Here is a 26,526-nt window from a genome sequence, read left to right as displayed (position 1 = left end):
GTTTTCCTTTCCTGCAGGAGTAGAATCATAGAATCCAGCCTGATTTGGGGTGGAAGGGACCTTAAAGCTCATCCAGTTCCAACCCCTGCCATGGGCAGGGACACCTTCCACTAGAACAGGCTGCTCATGGACCTGTCTGCTGCAGCTCCGGCACCCAAAGACATCAACAAAGAGCATCCTTCAGGGCTCTGAACCTACAGGGAGGGTTTTTAAGTGTGTGAAACTCCGGGCTTGAACCAGACATGAGATCCAGAACGACACATCCTGCTGCTCTCCTGGGAAGGGCTGCCGGGGGCTGTTGGTTAAAGCCTCTGTAGGATTCCAGCAGCACTTGGAGACCTCCTGGGTGCCTGTGCTGGAGTAAGCTGCTTCCGTAGAGCTGCTCCTCTGCCTTCCCGTGTCCCAGCCTCCCTGCTGCGTTCATTTCCCATGGGATGCTGCTGTGATTAATCCCTACTCCTAAAACTGCTTCCATATAAACCTGACTGATGTCAAGTGCATGCGTCGGGTTCCCTGAAGCAGCCTCCAGCCTGGTAGGTAGTTTCTAAGGGTTTATTTCAGTAGTGAGGTAACCGCTGTCTGTGCCTGTGCTTGCGAAGCTGCTTCAGGCTGGTGGGAAGCAGAATTCCCAGGATTTCCTCCCCGAGGTGTTGCATGGCTGGGGTGATGCTGCCAGTGCAGACCTGGCTGGGTCCCGGTGCAGTGAGTGTGCGGGATCCTCAAACCCATCCTGACACAGGATGATGGGACCCAGCTCCTGCTCCAGGGAGCTGGGGCAGGGAGGGAACAGCTGCCTGCTGGGGTGCTCCCAGTTCACCCCAGCACAGCCAGTGGGGCAGGAGGAGCTCTCCATCCTACGCATCCATGTACCACAGGGATTGATTCAAGCAGGCTTCAGCTTCATCCCTTGCATTTGCTTCCTTAGCAGGAGGGATTGTCCCCATCTGCCCTCGGTGGCCTCAGTGGGTGCGCTGCTGCTAAAACCAGAGCAAACCCCAGCAGTGGGGCAGGGCTTTTCCTCCCTGTGACTTCCAATGGTGATCACACAGGAGGAGCTGGTTCTGCCATATCCCACTGCCTGTGCTAATGATCCGTGCTGTTCTAATGACACACACACACTAATCAGCCCCTTGGAAACCATGTCACCGACCCAGAAAACCCCTGGCTTTGGGATTAAATCCCTCACTCCACCACTAATCCTTGCTGGATGAGAGGCTGCAGCGAGGGCTCCGTGTGTGCAGGGTGGTTTGGCTGCGGATGCACTGTGCTGACGAGTAACCGGTGGGTGCTTTGCTGTTCTCTGGGGAGGGGGTGGAGGGTGATGGGTGTCACCATGGGGTCTGTCCCTGCCCATGGGGCTGGGGTCCAGGATGTGGGGATGTGGAGCCTGGCTTCGTGCTCGGAGCTCCTGCAGCTTTCTCTGGAACCTTCTTATTGGTGTTTTGATTTAGAGGATGTCCCTGATCAGATCTGTCCAGACAGGCGCTGCCTTCCTTGTAATCATCATCACTCCCTCTGGATGCTGAGTCCTCCCAGCCAGGTCCTATCCCATGGGTGCGTGCTCAGACCTTGCACAGTGTGTCCATGAGACCTCCGCACCACTGGGGCTTTTGGTGATGCTCCTGCTTTAACCTCACCGTGCCTTAGAGCTTCTCAATGTCTTCTCCTCTTCCTCCTCACTGTATTCATCTGACCCCCAGGAGGCTTCAGGCTCTGTCCTGGGGATCTCCACAGAGCCTCATGTGAGAAGGTGGAGTACACGTTGTCACCAGCACCTGAGGACACCTCTCTCAGCTCAGCCCTCCTGGATTTTGGCTAAAAGCAATAACTTTTGTGTTCTGTGCAGCTTCAGAGCTGAGTTTGGAGCATTCCCGGCTTCAGGATCAGCAGAGCTGTGTGTCAGTGGGCTTAGTGTGACTGAGATGGGGATTGCACCGTCAGCAGTGCCTGGTGTGGGTCAGCAGAGCTGAACCATGAGGCAGCCCAGCCGGGCTCTACCGCAGTGCTGTGACCGAGTGAGCCCTGTCCCTACCTCCTGTGACCTTCTGTGCCCGGTGGTGGTTGGCACTCTGGGGACATGGGGAGGGCAGATAGAGATGTGTTGCTGGGTTAATCCCTCTGTGGTTCTGCCCCTGCTATCACCAGGGCTGTGTTCACCTCTTGCCTGGCTGCTGCACCCAGGATGCTTCTCTCAGCTCCTTCCTCCTGTGCCTTCCAAAGGAGAAGGCACTGCAGTGGCAGCACTGGGTCTCCCGTGGATTTACCCAGGAAGGAGTCACGGCACTGGGAGATGAGTGGGCTCGAGGAGCTGCTGCTCCTGCAGCCCCTCTGAGCAGCAGAACTGTCGGCAAAGGCACAGCACGAGGCTGAAGCCACGGTCCCGATGGCAGCAGCTCATGGGGCTGGGGCTGCCCGCGGGCAGTGCCAGCTGCTCACTGCCACCGTGGCGCCGGCACAGATGCTCTCCCAGCCCGGAGATTGCTCCATCAGGCAGAAGAGGAAAGAAGCTGCCAGCAAGAGCCTCATTAAATCTGTTTGTGAGAGCCCTTTGCAGGGCAGAGCGCTCAGAGCACATCAGAGCCAGGGTCTGGCCCCTGTGACTCCAGGTGGGCACTGGCCCCTCTCGTGGCCTTGGCTCTTTTATGGATGCCTGTGTGGGTCCAGGAGACCCCAGCACAAAGCCTCTGCTCCTTGTGTGTCTTCTGAGCTGGTCCCAGCATGTCCAAGCCATGCTGTGATGCCCAAAGGACTGCCCAGCAGGGCCTGGCTGGCATCGTGTTGGTCCATAACCCATGGCCAGTGTTGGCTTATTCCATTTCTTTTCATTGCACCAACCAGGAGATGGTTGAGGCCCTCAGTGCCATGGGTTAGTGGTGGCCTTGGTGGTGCTGGGGTAAAGGTTGGACTGGATGAGCTTAAAGTTCTTTTCCAACCCAGCTGATTTGATGATTTGTGAGCACAGACTGGGCAGCCTGCGTAAGGGCTGCGTGGGTTAGGGACTGGAGCCTGTTAATGCAGCTGGGCTGGTGGATTTGCCACTGTTTGACCCTAATCCTCTCCGTATCTCATGGGGTCACACGTCTGTCATGGTGCAGGCAGGGATAACGCAGGACTGCCCGGGGTGAGGTCCTCTTTGTGGAGCTCCACTATGGGCAAGGTGTGCTTGGTGGGTTATGCAGTGGCTCATGGGGGAGCACTGTGTCTTCGTGGCATCCCTGGCAGTGTTCAAGGCCAGGTTGCACACAGGGGCTTGGAGCAGCTGCTCCAGTGGAAGGGGTCCCTGCACATGGCAGGGGTTGGAGCTGGAGGAGCTTTAAGGTCCCTTCAACCCAAACCAGGCTGGGATGCTGTGATTCTATGAAACAAAAGCAATAGGGAGTGGGATGATTTTTGACGTCAAACTCAGGTTTTTAGGCTGAGCCTGGCAAGGCTGAGCCCAGCACTTCCTTTCAGGCTCTCCTCTTGCCACCAGCCCTGCTCCAGGGAGAAGCCTTCCGGTATGCCTGCATCCTCCTGCTCCAGCCAGCGGGGATGCTCGTGAGCTGGCTGAGGTCACTCCAAGGATTTGGGACAGATGTGCTGTTACTGAAGCAGCCTGTGTTGATGTGGGTGTTTCCCGGTGCTGTCCAGCCACTGGCACGGCTGTTGCAGCAGATGGCTACACCCAAACCCACATCCCAGTCTGATGTGATTTGGGATTCAGGCTGCCTCTATCCTTACATTTTCCTTTTCCTTTCTGCTCAGTCTTGTGGTGGGGGAAGGACAAATGAACCCTCTCCTGGTGCAGGCACTCGTGTTTATGCTGTGTGCCAGGAGCAGTGATGTGTTGGGAATGCGTTCAGAGCTAATGAGGATCAGGAGCCGCCCTGCCCCTGGGGGCTGTTCTGCAGCAAGCAGATGTGTCCCAGGGTTTTGATGACTCCAGGAAGGAAGGGAGCACTTATCTCCGAGGCAGCAGCCCTAATGTGGAGCTGATGAAGTGACAGCTCCTGCTGTATAATTCACCACTGAAAGAGAGATGATTGAACACATCTGGCGGTTCCTTCTCTCGTGGCACTCTTGGGTGATGAAGTGGTCCTTGTCCCATGCAGGCAAAGGAAAGGTCTGCTTGAGGAGCAGGAGGTGTTGCTCCTGGAACAGCAGGCACGTCCCTGGAAGGTTTTCTCTTACCTAAAGGTTAGATTGACAGGGCTGTTCGTCCAGGATGCTCGGGGAAATTGGGACTGTGGGTTTGAGTGCTTTCCCATCAGCAGTGTGTTGGAGGTGATGAAATGTTGCTAGGACTCCCTGAGAGGTTGTCACTTCTTGTGGTTCAGACCCTGGGCAGAAATCTGGTGTATCCCAATTGAATCATTTACTCTTTTCAGCTAACAAACCTCATCTCTCTGTTCCTTGTCCCTCGGTTTAACTGGAGCCACCACCACTGGGTAGGATGTGGATGACCTCGGGATGATCCTTTCCAGCTGCATAAACCCGTGAGCTGTTGATGATGTTCTCATTAGCCTGTGACAAGCTGTGAAATGTGCTCCATTTGCCATGACAAATGTGTGAATGGTGCTAAATTCACTGCTGTTGGGCACAGGGACAGATGGTGGTGGTGGCACCAGGGCTCCCCTCTGGCTCCCCAGCAGGGTCTGGGTGCCACCTTGCTTCTTCCTCCATGGCAGTTTGCAGGAGCCTCAGTGGTGTTTTCCCATGAGCACACACTCTTTTGGACACCTTGGCTCTGCTTCCTTGTCTTGAGGGTGATTTACACTCCACCATCCAACGCTAGATTGGGTTCTGCTGCGATTTGGAGAGGACGAGAAGCCACCTCCATCCTTCCTGCCACCTGCCTGCAGGTACCACTGGGCTGCCCTGAGACTTGTGCCTGTACTGCAGATGGATGGAGCTTGCTGCTGTCTTTAGCAAGCCTGTTTGAAACAGGCCCCAAACACAAGAGGGACGTGGAGCTATTGGAGTGAGTGCAGAGGAGGCCATGGAGCTGCTGCGAGGGCTGGAGCAGCTCTGTTCTGGAGCCAGGCTGAGAGAGCTGGGCTGGGGCAGCCTGGACAAGAGAAGGCTCCTGAAGGGGAGACCTGAGAGCAGCTCCAGTGCCTAAAGGGGCTGCAGGAAAGGTGGAGAGGGGCTTGGGACAAGGGCCTGTAGGGACAGGCCAAGGGGAATGGCTTGAACCTGCCAGAAGGGGCAGGGAGCTGGAATTGGATGAGCTTTAAGTTTCTGTTCCATTCCAAACCATTCCATGATTCCATGAAACTGCAGTAGCTGCACTGTGGCAGTGATGGCACAGAGGGGACATGGGCATATGGAGTTTGACTTGATCTTTCTTGTGCTTCTGGGAAGCTGTGGGGTGGGTAATGTGCTCTGCAGATGGTGCAGTGTCTGTGCAAAGGCTGCATCTTCAGATACCCATAGCCTTGACTCCCAGCCACAGAGCTCACTGGAGACTTGTTCATCTTCTGCTTCCCTCCTGCAACCCAAGTCCTGTGCCCTCCTTGAGGCAGGTTCCTCTGACCTTTGTAAGGATGGTCCGTGTCCCTCAGGCAGCAGCGTGGATTTGGGGCTGTGTCTTACAACCCGGATCAGGCTCAGCTCCGACTAAATTTAGCTGCTGCTCCGTAAGGGTTCTCTAAGCTGGATTTGAGGTGTGCAGTTGGTTGCCCCTTTGGAGCCAGGGTGATGAATGAAGTGAAGGAGCCATGACCTGGGATGCTGGAGTTCTGGCTGGGTTTATGTCTCCTGCCCTCACCTTAGTCTGCACCTGGACTGGTCCAGGGTGCCACTTGCATCCCTCCAGTGTCACTGACTGGGACCATGACCCCTTTGCTCCTCGGACACCTGCAGAGGGATGGTTGCTGCTCCTGGAAACAGCTTCCAACCTTGATCCCGAGGCATTTGCAGGGTCTGCTGCTGCTGGACCTGACACCACACAACCCCAATGGAGGTGGGAAGCAGGAATGCCTGTGAGCAGCGAAGTAGAATATCCAGGCTCCCCCCAGGTGCTGTCTGAGGTAAGGGGGGTGCTGGGGTGACAGCTCCTGGCCTCCCTGGCTCCTCCTGAAGCAGAGGGCATGGGGACTGTGGGGGTGAGCTGCTTGTGGCTGCTTTCAGCCCTGGTCCTGAGCATTGGCTGAGCTGTTGTGGCAGGGTCTGTCGCACAGGAGTGGAGCGGAGCTGAGTTCATCCCAGCATGGTGCAGAGCATCCGACCCCATCCGAAATCAGAATGTGGCTGAGGAGGGGCATGAAAGGATTTGTCTCCTTATTTGGGACCTTGTCACACCCTCCCTTGCTGCAGCCAGTCCTCCTTGCTTGCCCCAGTGGGTTGAGGTGCAACACCATCACTCTTGGTACTGCTTTGGGCATGGCTAGAGCGTGGCTGGGGATCCCAGGGTACTGCTGGTGTGGTTGAGGCAGTCAGGGCAGGGAGAGCTGTGTGTCCCTGTGCCAGCATCATAGAACCATAGAATCACAGAAGGGTTGGAAGAGACCTTAAATCTCATCCAGTTCCAGCACAGAAGCTGTGGCTTCTGTTCAAGGCCAGGTTGGACACAGGGGCTTGGAGCAGCTGCTCCAGTGGAAGGTGTCCCTGCCTGTGGCAGGGGTTGGGACTGGAGCGGCTTTCATGTACTTTCCAACACAGACCAGGCTGGGGTTCTGCTGCAGCTCTGTTTGGGGAAGGCACATAGAGAGCATCCCATTATTGTGCCCCCTCCTGCACCAGCTCTTTCACTTGCTGAATATCACTCTTCTTCCCTCCCAGCCCCACACCTGGCAACATGTTCCCTCATTCCAATGCTGTCTCCCTCTTGTCTTCACTTCCCTCTTCTCAAGGACCCTTTTCCCAGCCACATTTTCTTGCTCTCCAGCGGCACCAACCAGCCCTGGGAGTTGATGGTGCTCACCCAGCTGGAAAGAGCATCTCGGTGATGGATGTCACTGGGAGCAGTGGTGAAGCCATTCCAGCCTGGAGCAGAGGACGTGGCTGATGGGTCCTGGAAGAGCCCCAGGAATATTTTCCTTCTGGATTTGTTTCCTTGGGGAGCAGCAGGCTCACCTTCCCACAGAGCAGCAGTGCCATGCTGCTGCCAGCTCTGGTGCGCAGCATCTGGGGGCTCCATCCTGCATCTTAAGGGTTCTTTGGATGGAGCCAAGATGTGGCTGAGGTGTCTCAGGCTCCTTGTGGACAATGTCAGCAGCCGAGGGGCTGGGAAAACCAGACATCAGAGCCCAAGCTGAGGGCTGGGACTCATTTCCCTTCAGTATTGACCTCGCTGGGGTCAAGACTGAAGGAGGGGAGATGCTCATGTCTGAACTACTCACCCCTGCTTCCTGCAGCCCTGGGGTGCTGCCTCTGCTCCATACTGGGGTCTGGGGCATGTTTTAGCTCAGGGATGGTGATAAAATACATCCTGAGGCCTCCTCAGTGCTGCTGCCCCTCTGGTGAACATCCCTGTGAACCTCTGCCCTGTCTGGCTGCAGGTGGTGTAAAACCTGCTGAATAACTTCAATGGGCTTGGCTGCTGCAGGAGCTGGGGACCTGGGCTTGGGGGAGGTCTTGCTTGCAGGATGTTCTCCTCTTTGCCATCCTCAGCATCACTTGCCCAGCTTGATCTTCCCAAAACACCCCCGTGGCTCCATGGAGTCACTTCTTCACCACTTGGATTATTATGAATGAAGCCTGTGGATGTACATTTCCCTTTGGGATACAGCAGGGATCCTGTGTGGAGCTCGGCATCCTCAGGTGAGAGGATCCCAGGTTTTATCTGCTGTTTTCCCTTTGACTGATGGAGCCATTTCTCCTCCACGTCCCCCAGCTCCAGCTGCCTGGTGATGCTCTGGAGAGCTGCCTCCTCCTGCCTCCTCTCCTTACCTCTTCCTTGAATTTACCATTGCACCTTCCAGCCCGTGGTGAGCTGCAGGAGAGTAAGAGGTGATCTCCTAGAGCATTGCTTTAAAGCGCTCTGAGCTGGGGACAGCCAGAACTTTCCATGCCCTGTGCCAGTGAGCTGTGCCAGCAGGGATAATTCTGTGCCTGCTGCCTGCAGGGAGAGACCCTGGGAGCAGATAACAAGCTTTGCTGGGCTGGGAAGGGCACAGCCACGATCTTGTTACTTGCCCTTGTGGTTTCATCCTCTTAAGTGTGATGCATCAGTGTAATGAAAGAAGCCAGCCTGGGATTGTTTTAACTGGGGGGAGGCTTCAGCTTGCAGGTGGGGATGAAGCCATTAAGGCAGGGTCTGTGCTGGGCTTTTGGCCATGGGTGGCTGCTGGTGGGACTTTCTGGGTTGGGAAGAGGAGTGGAATTGTTTCCAGAGGGCAGCGTAGTGCTTGCAGGGGAGTAGTTGTAGAGCCAGGCAGGTAGAACCACTGGTCTGGTTTGTGTTGGAAGGGAACTTAAAGCTCCTCCAGCTCCAACCCCTGCCACGGGCAGGGACCCCTTCCACTGGAGCAGCTGCTCCAAGCCCCTGTGTCCAACCTGGCCTTGAACACTGCCAGGGATGGGGCAGCCACAGCTTCTCTGGGCACCCTGTGCCAGCGCCTCAGCACCCTCACAGGGAAGAACTTCTGCCTTATCTCCAACCTGAACTTCCCCTGTTTCAGTCTGAACCCATCACCCCTTGTCCTGTCACTACAGTCCCTAATGAAGAGCCCCTCTCCAGCATCCTTGTAGCCCCCTTCAGACACTGGAAGCTGCTCTGAGGTCTCCAGCAGCTTCTCTTCTCCAGGCTGAACAGCCCCAGTGTTCTCAGCCGGTCTCCATGTGGGAGCTGCTGCAGCCCCTGCTCATCCTTGTGGCCTCCTCTGGACTTGCTCCAACAGCTCCACATCCTTGTGTTGGGGACACCAGAGCTGCACACAGGGCTGCAAGTGGGGACTCCCCAGAGCGCAGCAGAGGGGCAGGATCCCCTCCCTGAGCTGCTGCTCATGCTCTGGGGATGCAGCCCAGCACATGGGGGGGGTTCTGGGTATCCCCCTCAGTGTGACAGCACCACTGCAGTCTCTGATGGCCACAGATACAAAGCAGGAGGCTCAGACGCTGATGCTCCAGGACAGACCTGTGCTGTGGAGCTTGCACAGGCTTTTTGGCTGAATCATTCCTGCCTGTCAAGGCTGCACCTGATGATGTCTCATTAGGGAACCTTAATGATGTTGTGGAGTGATGTGTGTTGGATGCTTCACGTACCTGTCCATCCTGGAAAAACCAGCAGGTTTGCGAGTTTAAAGTCACCCGGGTGCTTTGATGTGGGAATGATCCAGTCCCATGGGCTGGGGGACAGGGAGAACCATGGGATGGTGAGAGCAGGCAGGAGCAATGAGGGATAGAGATGACACAGATGCAGGGTCAGGTCCTTCTGTGCTGTATTGGGAAGCAGAAGGGTGCAGAGATGAGGACAAAGCAAAACAGCTTTTAAAGAGGATGGGTGAACACTGATTGAGTTTTCTTGTGCAAAGGACAGACCCAAACTCATGGTTTGTCCTTCATTGATCTGATCTTCTGGCAGTGGAAGGCTCCTGGTTTGGTGAAGAATTGGTGAATTGATGCCTTTCTTGGACAAATCCTGGTAAAATCAGGCCAGGTCATGGAGGCCGAAGTCCTGAACTGGTTGCTTGACCAGGAGATACCTCGTTATCCAGGTGCCACCTGCAGCCCAAATGCAGAGTAACCTGCCAAAAAGAGCTGAATAAATCACATGTGAAACTCAAGTAAATGGAAACAGAAAGGCACTGAGTCCTGGGCAATGGTTGAAGTCTGTCAGACATGCAGGGCTCTCTGGGTTTAATCCTTTTGCATAGTTTTGGGTTATTCAGGCAGTGTTTTATCTCAAGAGGACTTCCAAGGCATCGCTTGGTGCATCCCATGAGCCCTCTTTCCCTTGTGCCCAGTGTGTCTGTGTGTGTCCCTCTGGTTGCTGGGTCCCAAGGGCCCATTGTGGAGAGGAGAGGGCTTGTGGCCATGGTGAACGTGTTATGGGGGCCAGACCAGGCCCTGGGCTGTGTGGCTCTGGGAGGAGCTGGGCATCCTCCCTCTCTGCCTCCTTGGAGCAGAGGGCTGTCACCCTGGAGACTGGAGCTGTTTGTGGCTGTCACCCTGGAGACTCAACAGTCTCCTGTTCAGCTTTACCTCAGCCTCAGGACTGGGGATGGATGTGGCTGCTTGAGGCTTCAGGGCATCCACGTTTCAGGGCTGAGGTTTGTGGGCTATGTGGACCAGGGATGGGGATGGGGACAGGAAGAGACTGAGGGGCTGGGCATGGCTGCGGGAGCAGGGACATCACTGGGGCTTCATGGGCTCTGGGCACTGTCCGTGATGCAAATCCTTGGACACGACTGATGTTTGGATGGTCAGAGTTGAAGTGTCCTTCGCCCTATGGGTATGGGGGACTGCAGAGCTCTGGGATGGTGTTTGGGAAGACCAGGGTCTTGGGAGATGAGGTGATGGGGAACCAGTTCTGGAGTCACCACGTGCCAGCGCTGGCTCCACAGCAAGCTGCCAGGCTCGAGGGCTGTGCCGGGGCTGATCCATCCCTTCCTTCCCTCCAGGCTTGCCGTGATTTCCTGGATTTAGCCGAAACTCACAGCCGGAAATGGCAGCGGGCGCTGCAGTATGAGCGGGAGCAGCGCATCCGGCTGGAGGAGACCATCGAGCAGCTAGCCAAGCAGCACAACAGCTTGGAGCGAGCCTGCCGCGGAGCCCCTGGCCTCTCCTCCAGCACCACGGGCATCACCAGCACAACCAAGGGTGAGCGCCGGAGCAGAGCCCTGCGGGAAGCATGGCATGGATGGGGGGGTTCTGCTTGGTTGGTCCCAGCAAGTTGTCATGGATGGGAAGGATGCAAAGAGCAGTGCCCTGCATGCTCACGGTGATAGCTTTTAATAGGTCCAGTTACTTCCAATACCTCCCAATCTATCACCTTCCAAAGGCCCTGTATTTTCCAGTGCATTAAGGGAGCTACAGGAAACCTGGAGAGGGGCTTGGGACAAGGGCCTGTAGGGACAGGCCAAGGGGAATGGCTTGAACCTGCCAGAACAGGGGAGACTGAGATGAGCTCTTAGGCAGAAGCTGTTCCCTGTGAGGGTGCTGAGGCGCTGGCACAGGGTGCCCAGAGAAGCTGTGGCTGCCCCATCCCTGGCAGTGTTCAAGGCCAGGTTGGACACAGGGGCTTGGAGCAGCTGCTCCAGTGGAAGGGGTCCGTGCCTGTGGCAGGGGTTGGAGCTGGAGGAGCTTTAAGGCCCCTTCCAACCCAAACCAGGCTTGGATTCCATGATTACACCTTAATTATTCCTAACTGTCCTGCTGCTCCTTGCTTGAGGATGTCCCCAGGATATGGATGCAGGAGAGGGCTCACCCCAGACTATTTTGGTAGCCAGAACCCTTAACTGTGGGCCCTTTCTGGCTGCTGGAGGTGCCTGGAGGAATCCCGGCGCTCCCAGCTGTGAGGGTTCTCTGGTGGCTCCTCCAGGGCTTGTTTGCTGCTCACAGGATTTACTGGGCAATAAAATCAAACAGCTTTTGTATTCCTGCCAAATCTCCTTCCCTGTGGGAAGCAGCAGTGCCAAATCCTGCCAATTGTGCCTTGTCTCATTGTAAAGGATAGATAGACTCAAGGGGGAGAATCGTGGCTGTGGTGAGGATGATGGCAGTGCCAGGCTCTGCCCTTGTTCTTGTATGGCCTCAAGGAAACAACTTCAAGCTGTGCCAGGAGAGGTTTAGATTGGATATTGGACAATTGGACAATTTCTTCATCACAAGGGCTGTCAAGCATCAGAATGGGCTGTCCAGGGATGCGGTGGAGTCACTGTGTAAGATGTGATACTTAAGGACATGGATCAGTGGTGGCCTTGGCAGTGCTGGGGAACAGTTGGACTGGATGAGCTTAACGGACTTTCCCAACCCAAATGACTCTGTGGCACAGTGGGGAGAGCAGGGGAACACTGCTGTAGGGACAGGCACAAATCTGGCCCAACCCTATCACAAGGGATGCCCCTGCTCCTCTGGAGGAGTCTGGGAATGATGCAAGGAAGGAGGCTGCTGAACCCTGCTGGGAAGCTGAGCCCGATGGGCTGCTGTGGTGGGGGGGCTGGAGCCGAGTGGCTGCTCTGGTCCCAGGTGCTCTGGGTGGCATTTGGAGGTTTTCCCAAGCACAGCAGGGAGCCCTTGTGTGCCAGCATTGGGAGCAGGAGATGTGCTGCCAGGGCACATCCATGCTTTTAGGAGCTGGAAATAGGTACGGCATCTTCTTGTTGTGGAGTGGGGTGGAGAGGAGGGGGCAAGCTGTAGATGGAGCCAGTGTTGGAGGGGAAATGGCTGGTGGAGGGTGGGCGCTGGGGACAGACTCATGCTCAATTGGTTCTAAAGGGAACCAGCAACACCCGAGTGTCTCACACCTTTTGTGCCAACAGGGAGTGTGCAGTCTGCGAAAGGAGAGGCCAGTGATGAAGATGAAGAGACAGAGTATTTTGATGCCATGGAGGATGCACCAGCTTTTATCACTGTAACCGCAGACCCCAGGCACCACAGGTATGAGCCCCTGCCCCAGGGCCACGTGTTGTAGAGTGCAACCTGCTGTGAGCACAGGAAGAGCAGGAAGGAGTGGTTTGCTGAGCCTTGCACTTGGGCTTTAGGGTGGCATCCCCTTCCATGGGGTTGCTTCGTGTGCAGAGCTCGTGCTCTTGTGCCTCCCTGGACATCTGTTTGGGCCGGAAGTACTGGTGGTCTGACCCATGGTCACATCACTGGGATTGGTGCCCACAGGCTGGGTCATACGGTGCTGAGCATCCCCTCCCAGCACCTGTGCATGGCCCCTGTCACCTTGCTGCCTTTCCTGTTGCACCCTGGGGTGGTGCAGGGTGATGCTGTGGGTGATGCTGGCTGTGCTGCACCAGCCTCAGCTCTTCTGTCCCCTTCTCTGCCCTCACTTGTACTTCCTGCCCCACAGGCGTTCGGGCAGTAACCTGAGTGGAGCCAGCGAGGGCCACTCCGAGGACTGGACCCTGGAGGACAGCGTGAGTTGGCCGGGCAGGGTGGGAGGGATGGTCCTTGGGATGGAACCAGGGGAGAGGAGCAGGAAAGGGGGGAAGGAACTCTCTGTGCCTCCAGGAAGGAGCAGAGTTGGCTGCTCTGTGAGCCACAGATGTCAGCACTCTCAGAGCAGCATCCAAACCCCCTCCAAGGGTAGCAGGAGAGTGTTGGGGACATTGGTATTTCCCCCATGCCCTGGAGAACAGGCTCCAGCACTGCTCCCCAGAACAAGTGCCCAAAGGATCTCCTGACCTGTGGTTGCTGCTTCCAGGAGCTGCTGGCTTTGGCTGGGTCATTTGGGGCAAGTCCAGCTTAGATCTGTGTTTCTTCTGTTGCTCCTGCAGGTCTTTGAAAGCTCAAATCAAAGCAGCTACAATGAATCCACTTGCAAAGATCTCCTGCCGAAGAAAAGGAGACGGAGCCGCATCCCCGACAAACCCAACTACAGCCTTAACCTCTGGAGCATCATGAAAAACTGCATTGGCAAAGAGCTCTCCAAGATCCCCATGCCTGTGAGTGAGCGTGTCCCAGCACCAGGGGCAGGGGAGGAGGTGCTGCTGTGGTGCTGGTGCTGAGGGTTTGGTGTGGGCATGGCTCCTGCCAGTGCAGAGGCTTTGGGTGATGGCTCTGGCTGGTGCTGCTCTGTTCCATGGCAGCAGAGCAGCCCCCAGTGGGACAGGAGTCAACCCCATCCTGGGTCTGGGTTTTGCACTGGGCAGAGCCCTCTGGAACCCCCTCACTCTCCTCCCTGGCCGTGCTCTGCAGCATCAGGATGTCCTCACTGCGCTGTGCTGCTGAGTCCAAGCCCTGGCATTTTCACCTCAATTTATTTGCCCCTTGGAATCATCCTTCTGCTGCCGGAGAGCTGGGAAGCTGAAAATGCTGCAGTGGCATGCGGATGGAGTGCCACTTGCTTTGTGGTGAAGGGTTCTGACATCATGGCTGTTACATAGAATCATAACATAGTTTGGGTTGGAAAGGACCTTAAGATCATCCAGTTCCAACCCCCCTGCCATGGGCAGGGACACCTCACACTAAACCATGGCACCCAAGGCTCTGTTCAACCTGGACTTGAGCACTGTCAGGGATGGAGCATTCACAACCTCCCTGGGCAACCCAATTCCAGTACCTCACCACCCTCACAGTAAAGAATTTCTTCCTTAGATCCAGTCTAAAATTCCCCTGTTTCAGTTTGAACCCATTACCCCTTGTCCTGTCACTACAGTCCCTAATGAAGAGTCCATCCCCAGCATCCCTATCTGCCCCCTTCAGACACTGGAAGCTGCTATGAGGTCTCCACGCAGCCTTCTCTTCTCCAGGCTGAACATTCCCAACTTTCTCAGTCTGTCTTCATACAGGAGGTGCTCCAGTCCCTGATCATCCTCGTGGCCTCCTCTGGACTTGTTCCAACAGTTCCATGTCCTTTTTATGATGAGGACACCAGAACTGCACACAATGCTCCAAGTGAGGTCTCATGAGAGAGCAGAGCAGAGGGGCAGGATCACCTCCTTGGACCCGCTGGTCACGCTTCTTTTGATGTAGCCCAGGATACGGTTGGATTTCTGGGCTGTGAGTGCACACTGAAGCTGGCTCATGTTCATTTTCTCATTGACCAACACTCCCAAGTCTTTCTCCCCAGGGCTGCTCTGCCCAACCTGTAGCTGTGCCCGGGATTGCTCCAACCCAGGTGTAGGACCTTGCACTTGGCATGGTTAAACTTCATGAGGTTGGCATCAGGACACTTCCCAAGCGTGTCAAGGTCCCTCTGGATGGCATTCCTTCCCTCCAGCAGATCAACAGAACCACACAGCTTGGTGTCATCGGCAAACTTGCTGAGGGCACACTCAATTCCATTGTCCATGTCAGTGACAAAGATATTAAATGAGACCGGTCCCAACACTGATCCCTGAGGGACACCACTCGTTACTGATCTCCAGACGGACATTGAACCATTGGCCACAACTCTTTGCATGCTGCCATCCAGACAGTTCTTTACCCACCGAGTGGTCCACCTATCAAATTGATGTCTCTCCAATTTAGAAACAGGGATGTCATGTGGGACAGTGTCGAACGCTTTGCACAAGTCCAGGTAGATGACCTCAACTGCTCCACCCCTGTCCGTCATTTCCATAGCCCCATCATAGAAGGCCACCAAATTGATCAGGCAGGATTTCCCCTTAGTGAAGCCATGTTGGTTGTCACCAAGCACCTTGTTGTTTTTCATGTGCTCTAGCATGCCTTCCAAGAGAATCTGCTCCCAGGTTTTGCCAGGCACAGAGGTAAGACTGACTGGTCTGTAATTCCCTGGGTCATCCATTTTCCCCTTCTTGAAAATGGGGGTTTTATTTCCCTTTTTCCAGTCATCAGGAACTTCACCTGACTGCCATGATTTTTCAAATATGATGGCCAGTGGCTTTGCAACTTCATTCACCGGCTCCTTCAGGACCCGCGGATGGATTTCATCAGGTCCCATGGACTTGTGTACATTCAGGTTCTTAAGATGGTCTTGAACCAGATCCTCTCCTACAGTGGGCCCAAGGTCTTCATTCTCACAGTCCCTGTGTCTGCCTTCCAAGTCTTGGGTGGTGTGGTCAGAGCATTTGCCAGTGAAGGCAAAGGAAGCAAAGAAGTCATTGAGAACCTCAGCCTCCTCCAAATCCTGTGTAGCCAGTTCTCCTGAAAGCTTCCAGAGGGGGCCTACGTTGTCCCCAGTCTGTTTTTTATTCACAATGTACCCATAGAATCCCTTCCTGTTATCTTTCACATCCGTAGCCAAGTTTAATTCTGACTGGGCCTTAGCTTTCCTAACCTGGTCCCTACCTTCCTGAACAACATCCCTGTATTCTTCCCAGACTGCCTGTCTTTGCTTCCACCTTTTATAACCCTCTTTTTTCCCTTGAAAAGCCTTATGAGCCATGAGCCTTATCTGGGGTCCTTCCTTTGCTGGGTAAGGCAGAAGGAGCGTGTCACAGGGGCCTGGATGCTGAATTGTTGGTGTTTTATCTCTTCTTAAAACAGTACCTGATGTTCTCCAAGTGAGAGTGCTGCGTTCTCTCTGCCTGTGCTATTTCCAGCCAAGATACACAGCCCAGCACTGCCTGTTGGCATTTCTGCAGCAGCATCAGTGTCAGATAGAGGCATGATGGGAACAGAAATAAGCTCAGGATGCGAAATACCAGCAGCTGCTGGTTCCTGGAGAGAGGAAATCAATACCTTCCCTATCAATCCAGTCATGCCCAGGAGCTGCTAAAACGAGCCCAAGCCTCAGGGCAGTATGTTCTGCTGGCACAGTAGCCCCTCTGCTGGCTCAGGGGATGTGATTCCTCCATCCCTCCCTGGGGTGAGTGGATCTGGTTTCCCAGCACTGCTTGTGAAGAAGAGGCTCAGCCACTCACTGTCAGCTCCTCTCTGCATGTCTGTACAGATAGAGGAAGGGTGATGCTTTACACCCCACAAGCTCAGAAGGGAGATGCTTCGCACCCTGCAAGCTGAGCCAGGAAGCTGCTTTGCCTCCACAAGCTCAGCCACACGTGGCATTTCATTGGCAGATTCACCCCAAGAACAAGCAGCCCATGGTGAGGCAATGTGAGGACAATTTCATCTCCTTCCAACAACCATTTACATTCTCCCCCTGTGGAAAGGTTTAGCTTTGCTGATGCTAGTGGGGAGGATGCAGCTGCTGCTTTGTTCTCTCTCTGCGTCTCTCCCAAGCGTTACCTCAAGCCAGCAGTGATTTGCTTTATCATGTGGATGTGATGCTGCCTGTCTGCCTGTCGCTCCTTCTCAGGTGCTGTAAGAGCCCTAATGCTTACAGGCTAAATCCACGAGTGGAACAAGCTGGAATTTGTTTTCTCTAGGATGAAATACGGAGGTTGGCTTATAGAAGTGGTGCTCCCATCCTTCAACCATCTGCTCCTTCTAAAATATGTTTCTTTGTTCTGAACTGGTAGTGAAAAGTGAATCTACTACCAGGAATTATAACATTAGTATCAGTATTACACAGGGACACCCCCAAATGGGGCTTTTCAAGGTTTTCTGAGCAGCGGGGCTGCAACTGGTATGAGAATGGCTTTGCCAGGAGGTGATGGAGGAGATGGAGAGCAGCCAGGGAACAGTGTGTCCCTGCCCTGTGCAGCCTCTTGCTTGTGGCTGGTGGATACTGGCCAGGAGGCAGGAGGGAGCTGGTCCTGCTGCTGCAGCTTGTTTTGGGGGTCACTGGTGCTCCATCATCAGAGCAAGTTTATACCTGAGACTGTATGTGGCTGCCCCATCCCTGGCAGTGCTCAAGACCAGGTTGGACACAGGGGCTTGGAGCAGCTGCTCCAGTGGAAGGGGTCCCTGCCTGTGGCAGAGGTTGGAGCTGGATGAGCTTTAAGGTCCCTTCAACCCAAACCAGGCTGGGATTCCATGGTTCTGTGTCTGGATAGCTCCCAGGGCTCCCAGCTCTTGTAGTACAGTTCAGAGAGCAAAGTGTGGATTTCTGACCTTTAATGTCTCCATAATGCTGCAGAGGCAGGGAGCAGGCAGTGTGAAGGCAGTGAACAGGGAGTGTGCAGGCAGGGAGCAGGCAGGGTGACTTGGCTCATCCAGCCCCACACCCTGGGGGCTGCTGCTTCCATTCAGCCCTTTCCATCGTCCCTGGATCTGGCCTCCTGGAGCACATTGCTCCATGCTCAGAGCCAGACATGTGGGATGCTGGTGGCAGCAGGGCCTGGTGCTGGGGGGAGGAGGCAGAGGGTGCAGTGCTTGGCTTGGCACCTCCCCTGCTTTGCTGAGCATTCCTTGTGTCCCCCCAGGTGAACTTCAACGAGCCGCTCTCCATGCTGCAGAGGCTGACAGAGGACCTGGAGTACCACGAGCTGCTGGACAAGGCGGCCAAGTGCGAGAGCTCCACGGAGCAGATGTGCTTTGTGGCTGCCTTCTCCGTGTCTTCCTACTCCACAACCGTCCACCGCACTGCGAAGCCCTTCAACCCACTGCTGGGGGAGACCTACGAGCTGGACCGGCTGGAGGAGCTGGGCTTCCGCTCCCTCTGCGAGCAGGTGAGCCAGGGGCTGTGGAGGGACTGAGTGTGCCTGTCCTGCTGCCCCTGCATAGCCAAAGCACCAGCATCTCCTTGCACTGAGCAGCATCCTGGCTGAGGCAGCCAACAGGTTGCTGTTGGTGTTGGCATCAGCAGCAGCAGGCACAACCCAAGGCATTTTTGAGCCGCAGAGTGTCCAATCCCAGTGTTGTAGAGCAACAAAGGTGGGACAGACAGATGGACGCTCTTCCTGCTGCCCTGAACCTCACTTGGATGCTGCATGTGCTGCTCAGCCCAATGCACTGAGCAAAGCATTGATAATCTTGTGCCTGAAATCCTGTTATCCAAATAGGATTGTCTCCTGCTGGTGACAGTGGGATTTAACAGGGAGCTCTTTGCTGTGCTCCTGTGTGTAATCCAGCAGCTTGGGGCGCTCAGCACCTTGGCATGGGAATGGCTTGAACCTGCCAGAGGGGAGACTGAGATGAGCTCTTAGGCAGAAGCTGTTCCCTGTGAGGGTGCTGAGGTGCTGGCACAGGGTGCCCAGAGAAGCTGTGGCTGCCCCATCCCTGGCAGTGTTCAAGGCCAGGTTGGACACAGGGGCTTGGAGCAGCTGCTCCAGTGGAGAGGGTCCCTGCCCATGGCAGGGGTTGGAGCTGGAGGAGCTTTAAGGTCCCTTCCAGCACAAGCCAGGCTGTGGTTGTAAGGTAACATTTTACCAACAAGCCTCAGCAGATCCTGGCAGGAGCTTGGTTCACCTCCTTTTGCTGCTGGGGAACCTCACAGGAAGTCACCCTGATGCCCAGGAGAAGAGCAGAGTGTTCAGGTCAGTGCAGTGGAGCATCCTTAAGGCTGAAGCTGGCCTGGAGCTATTGCATGTCCCAGAAGCCACACTGTGAGCAGTCACCAGGGCTCTCTGGTGCTGGTGGCTGTCCTTCACGGGCTGTTTCTTCTCTCCCCAGGTGAGCCACCACCCCCCTGCAGCCGCCCATCATGTCTTCTCCACGCGAGGGTGGACCTTGTGGCAGGAAATCACCATCGCCAGCAAGTTCAGGGGCAAATATCTCTCCATCATGCCACTGGGTAGGTGACACGTGCAGGTTTGGGACTTGCTTTTATCCCTGCACAGCTCATGCGGTACCTAAAGGTTAAAGTACCTTGATGGTGCCTTGGGCTCATGCAGGGAGCAGTGAATTCCACCCTGGGAGCACGGATTGGTGCTCCTGATGACAGACAGCCTGGTGCTAACTCATCTCCCCTGGAAATTAATGTATCAGCTGCAAAGGGGCTGTGTTGCTTGCTGCTGGCATCATAGCAGAGGTGCTTTGGAAATGCCCTGCTTGCCCATGAATTGATTTCTCTTGAAGTGATGCTTACAGGTTGTCTTGCTGCCTGGTTTAAACCCCTCCCCAGCAGCCAGATGCAATAAGCTGCCTCCTTCCTGTGTTCTGTTTGTCTTCTGCCTGCCCCTGGGCTGAGTAAAAGTGGTTTTGACACTGAGAGTCAACCAGGCAGCACCTTTCTGACCTGCTTTTGAAATGAGTGGTTTTGGGATGTTGGGAAGAGGGCAGAGGCTGTGCAGGTCACTGCCTGCAGCAGAACATGGAGCATGCAGCAACGAGAGGGATGAATGATGGGAGATGCAGGTAGAGGGGCTGGATTGACTCTGAGGACCAGCATGGTGCTGGGGTGGTCCCCACAGCCCTGCCCTCTCTCTGCAGGTGCCATCCACCTTGAGTTCCACTCCAGTGGGAATCACTATGTCTGGAGGAAAGTCACCTCCACTGTTCACAACATCATCGTGGGCAAGCTCTGGATTGACCAGGTTGGTGCCTATGGGTCTGAGGTGATGGGTCCTGCCTGGCCTGGCCTGGCTGTGGCTCTGGGCATGGGGCCTGGAAGGGCATTGCCTTCCTGGGGTAGATATTGGTGTCCCCACCGTACTCTTATCACAATAGGAAGCCGTGCTTCCCTGTAGGGATGGGGCAAAGCTTCCTGGAGCTCCTTATGGTTCTTCCCAAGGCCAGCAGCTCCATGGGGCAGGGTGGGTGATGGGTTTGACCCTATGGGGTTGCCTGGGGTGGTGGCTGCAGCCACGGGTGATGCTGCAGCTGGTGTTGATCTGTACCTGCACTACAACTAATGCCTGATTTGTCTCCTTGCCAAGCCTCTCACTTGCTCTGGTTCTGTGTCTTTTATCTAGTCTGGTGAAATAGAGATTGTTAACCATCAGTCAAAAGATAAATGCCAGCTGAAATTTACCCCCTACAGCTACTTCTCCAGGGATGTTCCCCGAAAGGTGTGTATCCATCAATCTCCCTGCTCCTTCTGCCTGTCCTGGCTGGGATGAGACCTGGCTCTTGTCTCTAAGCTGGGCTCAGAGGGCCACAGTCTTGCCCATGCTGGCCCCTCTGCCATGGGTCACCAGGGAGGGCTGGGGGACACCTCCAAGCAGAGCCCATGTTGGGTTCTCCATGTGCTGGAGCTGCAGCACTGAGACCTGGGAAGGGTTTGATGGGCTGGAGACCCCCCTTCCTGGTCAGAATAGGCACACACTCCCCCTGTCCTGGGCTCCGTTTGGAGACCTGGAGGGTATTGTTCCCCCTGCACCTCTCCCTGTCCTCTGAGCCTTTCCAAACATCACCAGAGCCATCTCCTCCTGCCAGGTGACGGGGGTGGTGAGTGATGCCGATGGCAAGGCGCACTATGTCATGTCCGGCACGTGGGATGAGAAGATGGAGTGCTCCAAGATCGTGCAGAGCAGCCACGGCAGCACCAGCATGGAGGGGAAGCAGAAAACTGTCTACCAGACGCTGTCTCCAAAGGTCCTGTGGAAGAAGTACCCCCTCCCGTGAGTCCCTCCTGTCACCCTGAGCCCCACAGCCTGCACTCATGTGCCCAGAGCAGAGGACGTGGGAAGGGGAGCGGGGCTTGTGTGGCTGCACACAGCAGGTCCCTGCAAGGGGGGGTGGCTCTGGGGGGTGTTAGGGGCAGTTGGAGGTAATGGTTTTGGGGCAGTGGTGATGGCAGGAGATGTGTTGGCTGCATTGGCTTCCCTGGCCATCCTATTCCACCAGCTGCTTTAGCCCTCAGGAGACCGGTCCTCTTGGCTCTCTTGCCCACAGCAGGGATACTCTGAAGTCAGTGGAAGGTGCCCCTGCCCATGGCAGGAGGTTGGAACTGGATGATGTTAAGGTCCTTTCCAACCCAAACCAGGCTGGAATTCTCTGTGATTCTGTGATCCAGGAGCTTTTGGGTGAAGCCATTCTGTGTCTTGGCTGTGCACTCAGAGGTCATAGCCTTGGCTTTTAGCCTGCCCGTGTGGAGGCAGCAGAGGAGGGATCTGCTCCCCTCCAAGACACCCATCAAAGTATCACAGGCATCTCTGTTTAGCAGGTGGGAGGAAGGGCTCCCCAAATCCCAGCCTGGTTTGGGTTGGAAGGGGCCTTAAATCCCATCCAGCTCCAACCCCTGCCACAGGCAGGGGCCCCTTCCACTGGAGCAGCTGCTCCAAGCCCCTGTGTCCAACCTGGCCTTGAACACTGCCAGGGATGGGGCAGCCACAGCTGCACCCTGTAAAAACCCTCTGGTTTTGGGGTAGCAGGAGAAGCATCAATGGGGCTGGTATGAGGCGTGAGGACACGAGGGGCTGGGGAGCTGTGCTCGAGGTGGCACTGCCTGCACCACACTGACCGGAGCTCTGTGGCCTCAGGGAGAACGCTGAGAACATGTATTTCTTCTCGGAGCTGGCCCTCACGCTGAACGAGCCCGAGGAGCGCGTGGCTCCCACCGACAGCCGCCTGCGCCCCGACCAGCGCCTCATGGAGAGCGGCCGCTGGGACGAGGCCAACGTGGAGAAGCAGCGGCTGGAGGAGAAGCAGCGAGCTGTGCGGCGCAGGAGGGAGGCCGAGGCCGTGGAGGCCCTGGAGGAAGGTGAGATCCTCTGGGATGCTGGCGGGGCAGGGACCACCCTGGGAGGGGGCAGGCGGCGTTGAAACCCCCCGCTGGGTTGGGGGGTGAAGGAAGGACCCTGTGGCTCTTAGCGTGGGATTTGCTGGCTTTCAGCTGGGAAAAGCATCCCTTATCCTGGGTTTAGGGGGTCTGTAAGGATGCTGGGGGGGACTGTTCATTAGAGACTGTAGTGATAGGACAAGGGGCGATGGGTTCAAACTTAAAGAGGGGAACTTTAGACTGGATGTAAGAAGGAAATTCTTTACTGTTAGGGTGGTGAGGCACTGGAATGGGTTGCCCAGGGAAGCTGTGAATGCTCCATCCCTGACAGTGTTCAAGGCCAGGTTGGACAGAGCCTTGGGTGCCATGGTTTAGTGTGAGGTGTCCCTGCCCATGGCAGGGGGGTTGGAACTGGATGATCTTAAGGTCCTTCCCAACCCTAACTATTCTATTCTATGATTCCCCCTGGCAGGCAAGGACTATGAGGGCTACATCCCACTGTGGTTTGAGCGCAAGGTGGACACCGTGACGGGGGAGCTCATCTGTGTCTATAAAGGTGGCTACTGGGAGGCCAAGGACAAGCAGGACTGGAGCATGTGCCCCGACATCTTCTGAGCCACCCCGGGGTGGCCTCTGCTCACTGGGACAGACAGAAGGACAGCGAGGCCACGCTGGCAGCATCCCGCTGGCGCTTGACAGGGCAAATACATCCCCCCCGAGTCAGCCCCTGCAGGAATGTGAGAAGCAAACGTACCCAGGGACTCCAAACCTATTTTTTTACGCACTAACAAATGGATGGTGGGGTTCACTGATGGGTTTGCAGCAGCTGCCGAGGCGAGAGGGCACCCGAGGCTGGCTCCATCCTACCCGAATGTGTTCGCTGCTGTCAGGAGCTGCTGCCTCTGTCTTGCAGCATCTCGGCTGTGCTGGCTGAGACGTCGACTTCCAAAGATGCTCACGCTGTGGGGATGCGGTGCACTCATGTGAGCTCTTCCCTTTGACCTGGTTTTCTCTTTTTTCCCCCATCTGTGTGGACTTGATGGAATTACTTTATTTTTTTACATTGGCTCCTGGTTCAGGTTCCCTCAAAGAGGGGCACAAACAACACGGTGTCCTGCTTGGAAAACTGTCCCCAGGGGCTGTGACGCTTGATCCTGGAGGCTTTTGGTGGGTCCCACAGTGCCCAGTGTTCCCAGTAGCATCAATTTGGATATTTCAGCTGTGACTTTGGGTTTTTGGCCATTTTCTTTATTTTAAAATCGCTGGAGCAGATTCCCTGCAGTCTGCTGTGCTTAGCCAAGGTTTGGGACTGTCTTTAATATGATGCTTTGTTAGAATGATTTGAGTGAGGTTTGGGTTGGTTTGGTTTTCCTGCAACCACATCCAAAGGAGAAACAGCCTTGCCGATGTTGGGAATGCTTGGCAGACCCAGGGCAAAGAGGTTTGTCCCCAGTAATGCTCTAGGGTCCACATTCTGGCTCTCTCCCGCTCCATACCACTGCAGCCAAGGGGCTGAACCTCGGTGCTGGCTCCGTAGGCAGCATCTCCCTGCTGAGCTCTGCCAGACACCGGGAGGGAAGAGGTGCCATGGTGCCAATGGGATGGAGCCTCCCTGAGGCAGAGTCTTGGTCCTGCGTCTCCCATCCCTGTGTCTTCCCCATCAAGCCATGCAGCTCTGGTCCATAGTCCCCTGGCATGGCGGGGCTGAGCCCGGAGGGCACCCACAGCCCAGCTCCCTTCATCCTCCTCTCTTGTGGCTGCTCTATCCCAGGAGCAGTTTCAGGTAATCACTAAAGCAGCCTGAGCATGGGGCTGGGGGACCCCCACGTCCCTCCTGGCCCCTCCTGCAGCCCTGGACCTGCCGGGAGGAGCAGAGCAATCCCTGCTGATGATCGATGAGGACCAGGAGCGAGCGGTGCTGGGGCATGGAGCAGGAGGACGGAGGTGGAAGGTCCCGAAGGTGGGATCCTCTGGGCCAGAGAGTGTGAGGGACCTGGACGTTTGCGCTGTCAGATCTCATTTTGATGTCTTCACCATATCACCCACTGCTGCCTCGCAGGGCTCAGAGCCCCCCCGTAGCCGGCCTGTGTCACATCCACATTGGAAGATAATTAGCAATAATGAACTTTGAGGCAATGGCAACTGGAATCCCCAGGCTGCACATGGGACATGTATGCAATCAGGTTCTTCAACCATCAGTCTCCTCCTGGTTGGCTTCTCCTCCAGCACCTTCCATACCCATTCTTCACAGCACACCTACGTGTACAGTATATATAGACCGTGTACGGCATAACAGTAGTGAGTTGGCTCTTGGGAGTGGCAACACCCACTGATTCCCATGTACCCTTTAATCTTATTTATTTGCTTCTAATTTATACATATATATATAAATATATATAAAATTATTTTGCTTAAATTTCTATGGTACACAATAGATGAAAAATAATGAAGACAGAAGTGTCTGTCTGAGTTTTTGTAGCACCATTTCCCTGGGCTCATCCCAGAGGTAGGATGTAGGACTGATGGCAGCCAAGTAACTCCCAAAATGGAGAAGCAACATGTTGCTCCAGAGCTGGATGCGAGAGCGTTCAGGTGGTGTTACACAGGCATCCCCTTCTGGAAATGATGTGTTTGGGGTTTGAAGGGAGGTGCTCTGTGTCCCCCCACTTGCTCCAGGCCACTTACTGGCTCCATGGGCATTGCAGCGTCGTTTGTGGTGGCAACCAAAGTTGCCCAGGGTGGGGCTTATTGTGAAAGGGGCTGGAAATGGAGCTCTTCAGATGCCTCATGTGCCCTGTCTGCTCTGTCAGTGCAGCTGGAGAGCTGAGGAGCTCCTGCCCCGGCTTTTCCTGATTCAGGATCTGAGTGTTCCCGCGATGGAGGAGAGCTCAGTAAGTGCTGGCACCGAGGGTCCTGCTGGGCTCTGGGAGCCCAGGACATCCTCTCTGCTGTACCCCCATTGCTGCTGCTGTTTTGAATGCCCATCCCAGACCCTGCTCAGCCCCGTGGGCAGCGCCAGGAGCACCCCCAAGGCAGAATTCCCCCTTTTTTAGGCTGATTTTAAGAATTCCTCTCTCTTCTAGAGACCTCCTAATGGCAGCACTTACCCACAGCACATCCCCTGCTCTTTCTATTGCCCCTCCCCGAGGATTTTAATGTCATTCCACTGTAAATGCTGTCAAATGTATTTCTTTTGGAACAATATATTGTGAGTGATCCCTCTTCTCCTACACGGAAATAAAACTTGGATTCGGGAGTTTTAAAAGCCGCAGTGCTGAGATGGTCGCTCACTCCCTGAGGATACAGGTGGGGGGCCTGGAGGAGCCCCCAGGTGGCTGATCTCCATGGTGGATGGTAGGTGGGGTGGCCAGGGAAGGGACCAGGGAGAGGATCCAGAGAGGGGATGGACCAGGGAAGGAGATGGCCCAGGGAAAGGAGGTTGCCCAAGGGATGAGGGCTTTAAGGGGTGGCCCAGAGGACAAGGGGGTCAATGGAAGAAGGATCAGGCTGCCCAGAGAGGAGATGGTGCAGGGAAGGTGATGGGAGAGGGAAGGGAGGTCAGCTCAGTAGGGGCTGTCCAAGGTTGGAGATGTCCCAAGGGGAGGCCCAGGGTCAGGGACCCATGGAAGGAGGTTGTCCAGGAGAGAGCTTAGAGGAGAAGGGGCTGACCAGAGAAGGTAGAGGCCCAGGGACGGAGATGTCCCAGTGCAGGTTGGCCAAGGGAGAAGGTGGTTGCCCAGGGCAGAGGAGAGGTGGCCCAAAGGCAGGTGCCCAGGGCAGGAGGTGGCCCAGGGGAGCTGCAGGAGGATGGGGGAAGCCCAGGCAGGCTCAGACTGGCCAGAGGCTGCAGCGTTGCCAGGAGACAGGCACACACAGCACTGCTCGTCCTGCTCTCCTGTCCTGTCCTGTCCGTCTGTCCTGTCCCTCTGTCCTGTCCACCCTAGCCCAGTCTGATCAGGTAAGCACAGGTCGGGGTTGGGGACCCCGGTACCGGACCCGCTCTGTCCATGCAGGCACTGGAGTTTGGGGGGAGCATCCCTGTGCTGGGTGCACAGTGGCACACGGGGCACACAGCCCCAGGTGAGGGCCTGGCAGCTCCAGCGTGCTGGAATCTTGGCTTCGCTGGGAGGCAAAGCTGTGTCCCACAGCAGAGCCCTGGGCACCGCGGCACTGGAGCTGGGGGGCTGTGGGGGTGTCGGTGGGTTCACTCTGAAGCCTAATGAGTGCACGGGGGCTTCTAGCGCGTTACCCTCACCTTGCCTTGTGTTGCAGGCCCGGGGGCAGGCATGGAGCTGGAGGAGGCTGTTTCCACAGACCAGACACGCAGTAAGGCTGCACCCAGGCGGGTGTCTGTCTCTCCCCATGCCTTTGGTCCCCTACTGCCAGGGACACGCTTGTCCCATCCACTCCACAGCGGAGCAGTTTGGAAGCCCAGGGCTGCTGCTGCTGCTGCCCTCCCTGCCTGCTCCCCACTCCCCAGCACAGGGGGTTTTTGCCCTCCAGGGCTTTAAGAGCTGCTGCTCTGTCCT

At 55.8% G+C, this 26,526-nt stretch overlaps 1 protein-coding gene across 4 annotated transcripts in view; it reads left to right on the top strand.

The window, feature by feature from the left end:
• LOC101868402 (oxysterol-binding protein 2-like) overlaps nt 1-25,265 on the top strand; it is an 80,189-nt gene extending 54,924 nt beyond the window's left edge. For 3 of the 4 annotated variants that reach the window (XM_034068357.1, XM_034068356.1, XM_034068358.1), the window contains 11 exons: nt 10,545-10,743; nt 12,405-12,522; nt 12,941-13,007; nt 13,368-13,535; nt 17,820-18,065; nt 19,009-19,129; nt 19,768-19,871; nt 20,250-20,345; nt 20,713-20,897; nt 21,759-21,979; nt 22,470-25,265. In XM_034068357.1, coding sequence (XP_033924248.1) covers nt 10,545-10,743; nt 12,405-12,522; nt 12,941-13,007; nt 13,368-13,535; nt 17,820-18,065; nt 19,009-19,129; nt 19,768-19,871; nt 20,250-20,345; nt 20,713-20,897; nt 21,759-21,979; nt 22,470-22,612 — 1,668 coding nt within the window. In that variant the 3' untranslated portion in view covers nt 22,613-25,265. Of the gene's footprint in view, nt 1-1,191; nt 1,282-10,544; nt 10,744-12,404; nt 12,523-12,940; nt 13,008-13,367; nt 13,536-17,819; nt 18,066-19,008; nt 19,130-19,767; nt 19,872-20,249; nt 20,346-20,712; nt 20,898-21,758; nt 21,980-22,469 lie in introns of those variants that run through there. The other variant, XM_034068359.1, reaches the window with a different exon arrangement.
• The last annotated feature ends 1,261 nt before the right edge of the window (nt 25,266-26,526 follow it).

Source organism: Melopsittacus undulatus, chromosome 12 (assembly GCF_012275295.1).
Source record: "Melopsittacus undulatus isolate bMelUnd1 chromosome 12, bMelUnd1.mat.Z, whole genome shotgun sequence".
Taxonomy (NCBI): domain Eukaryota; kingdom Metazoa; phylum Chordata; class Aves; order Psittaciformes; family Psittaculidae; genus Melopsittacus; species Melopsittacus undulatus.
This window is presented reverse-complemented; position numbering and strand designations above follow the sequence as displayed.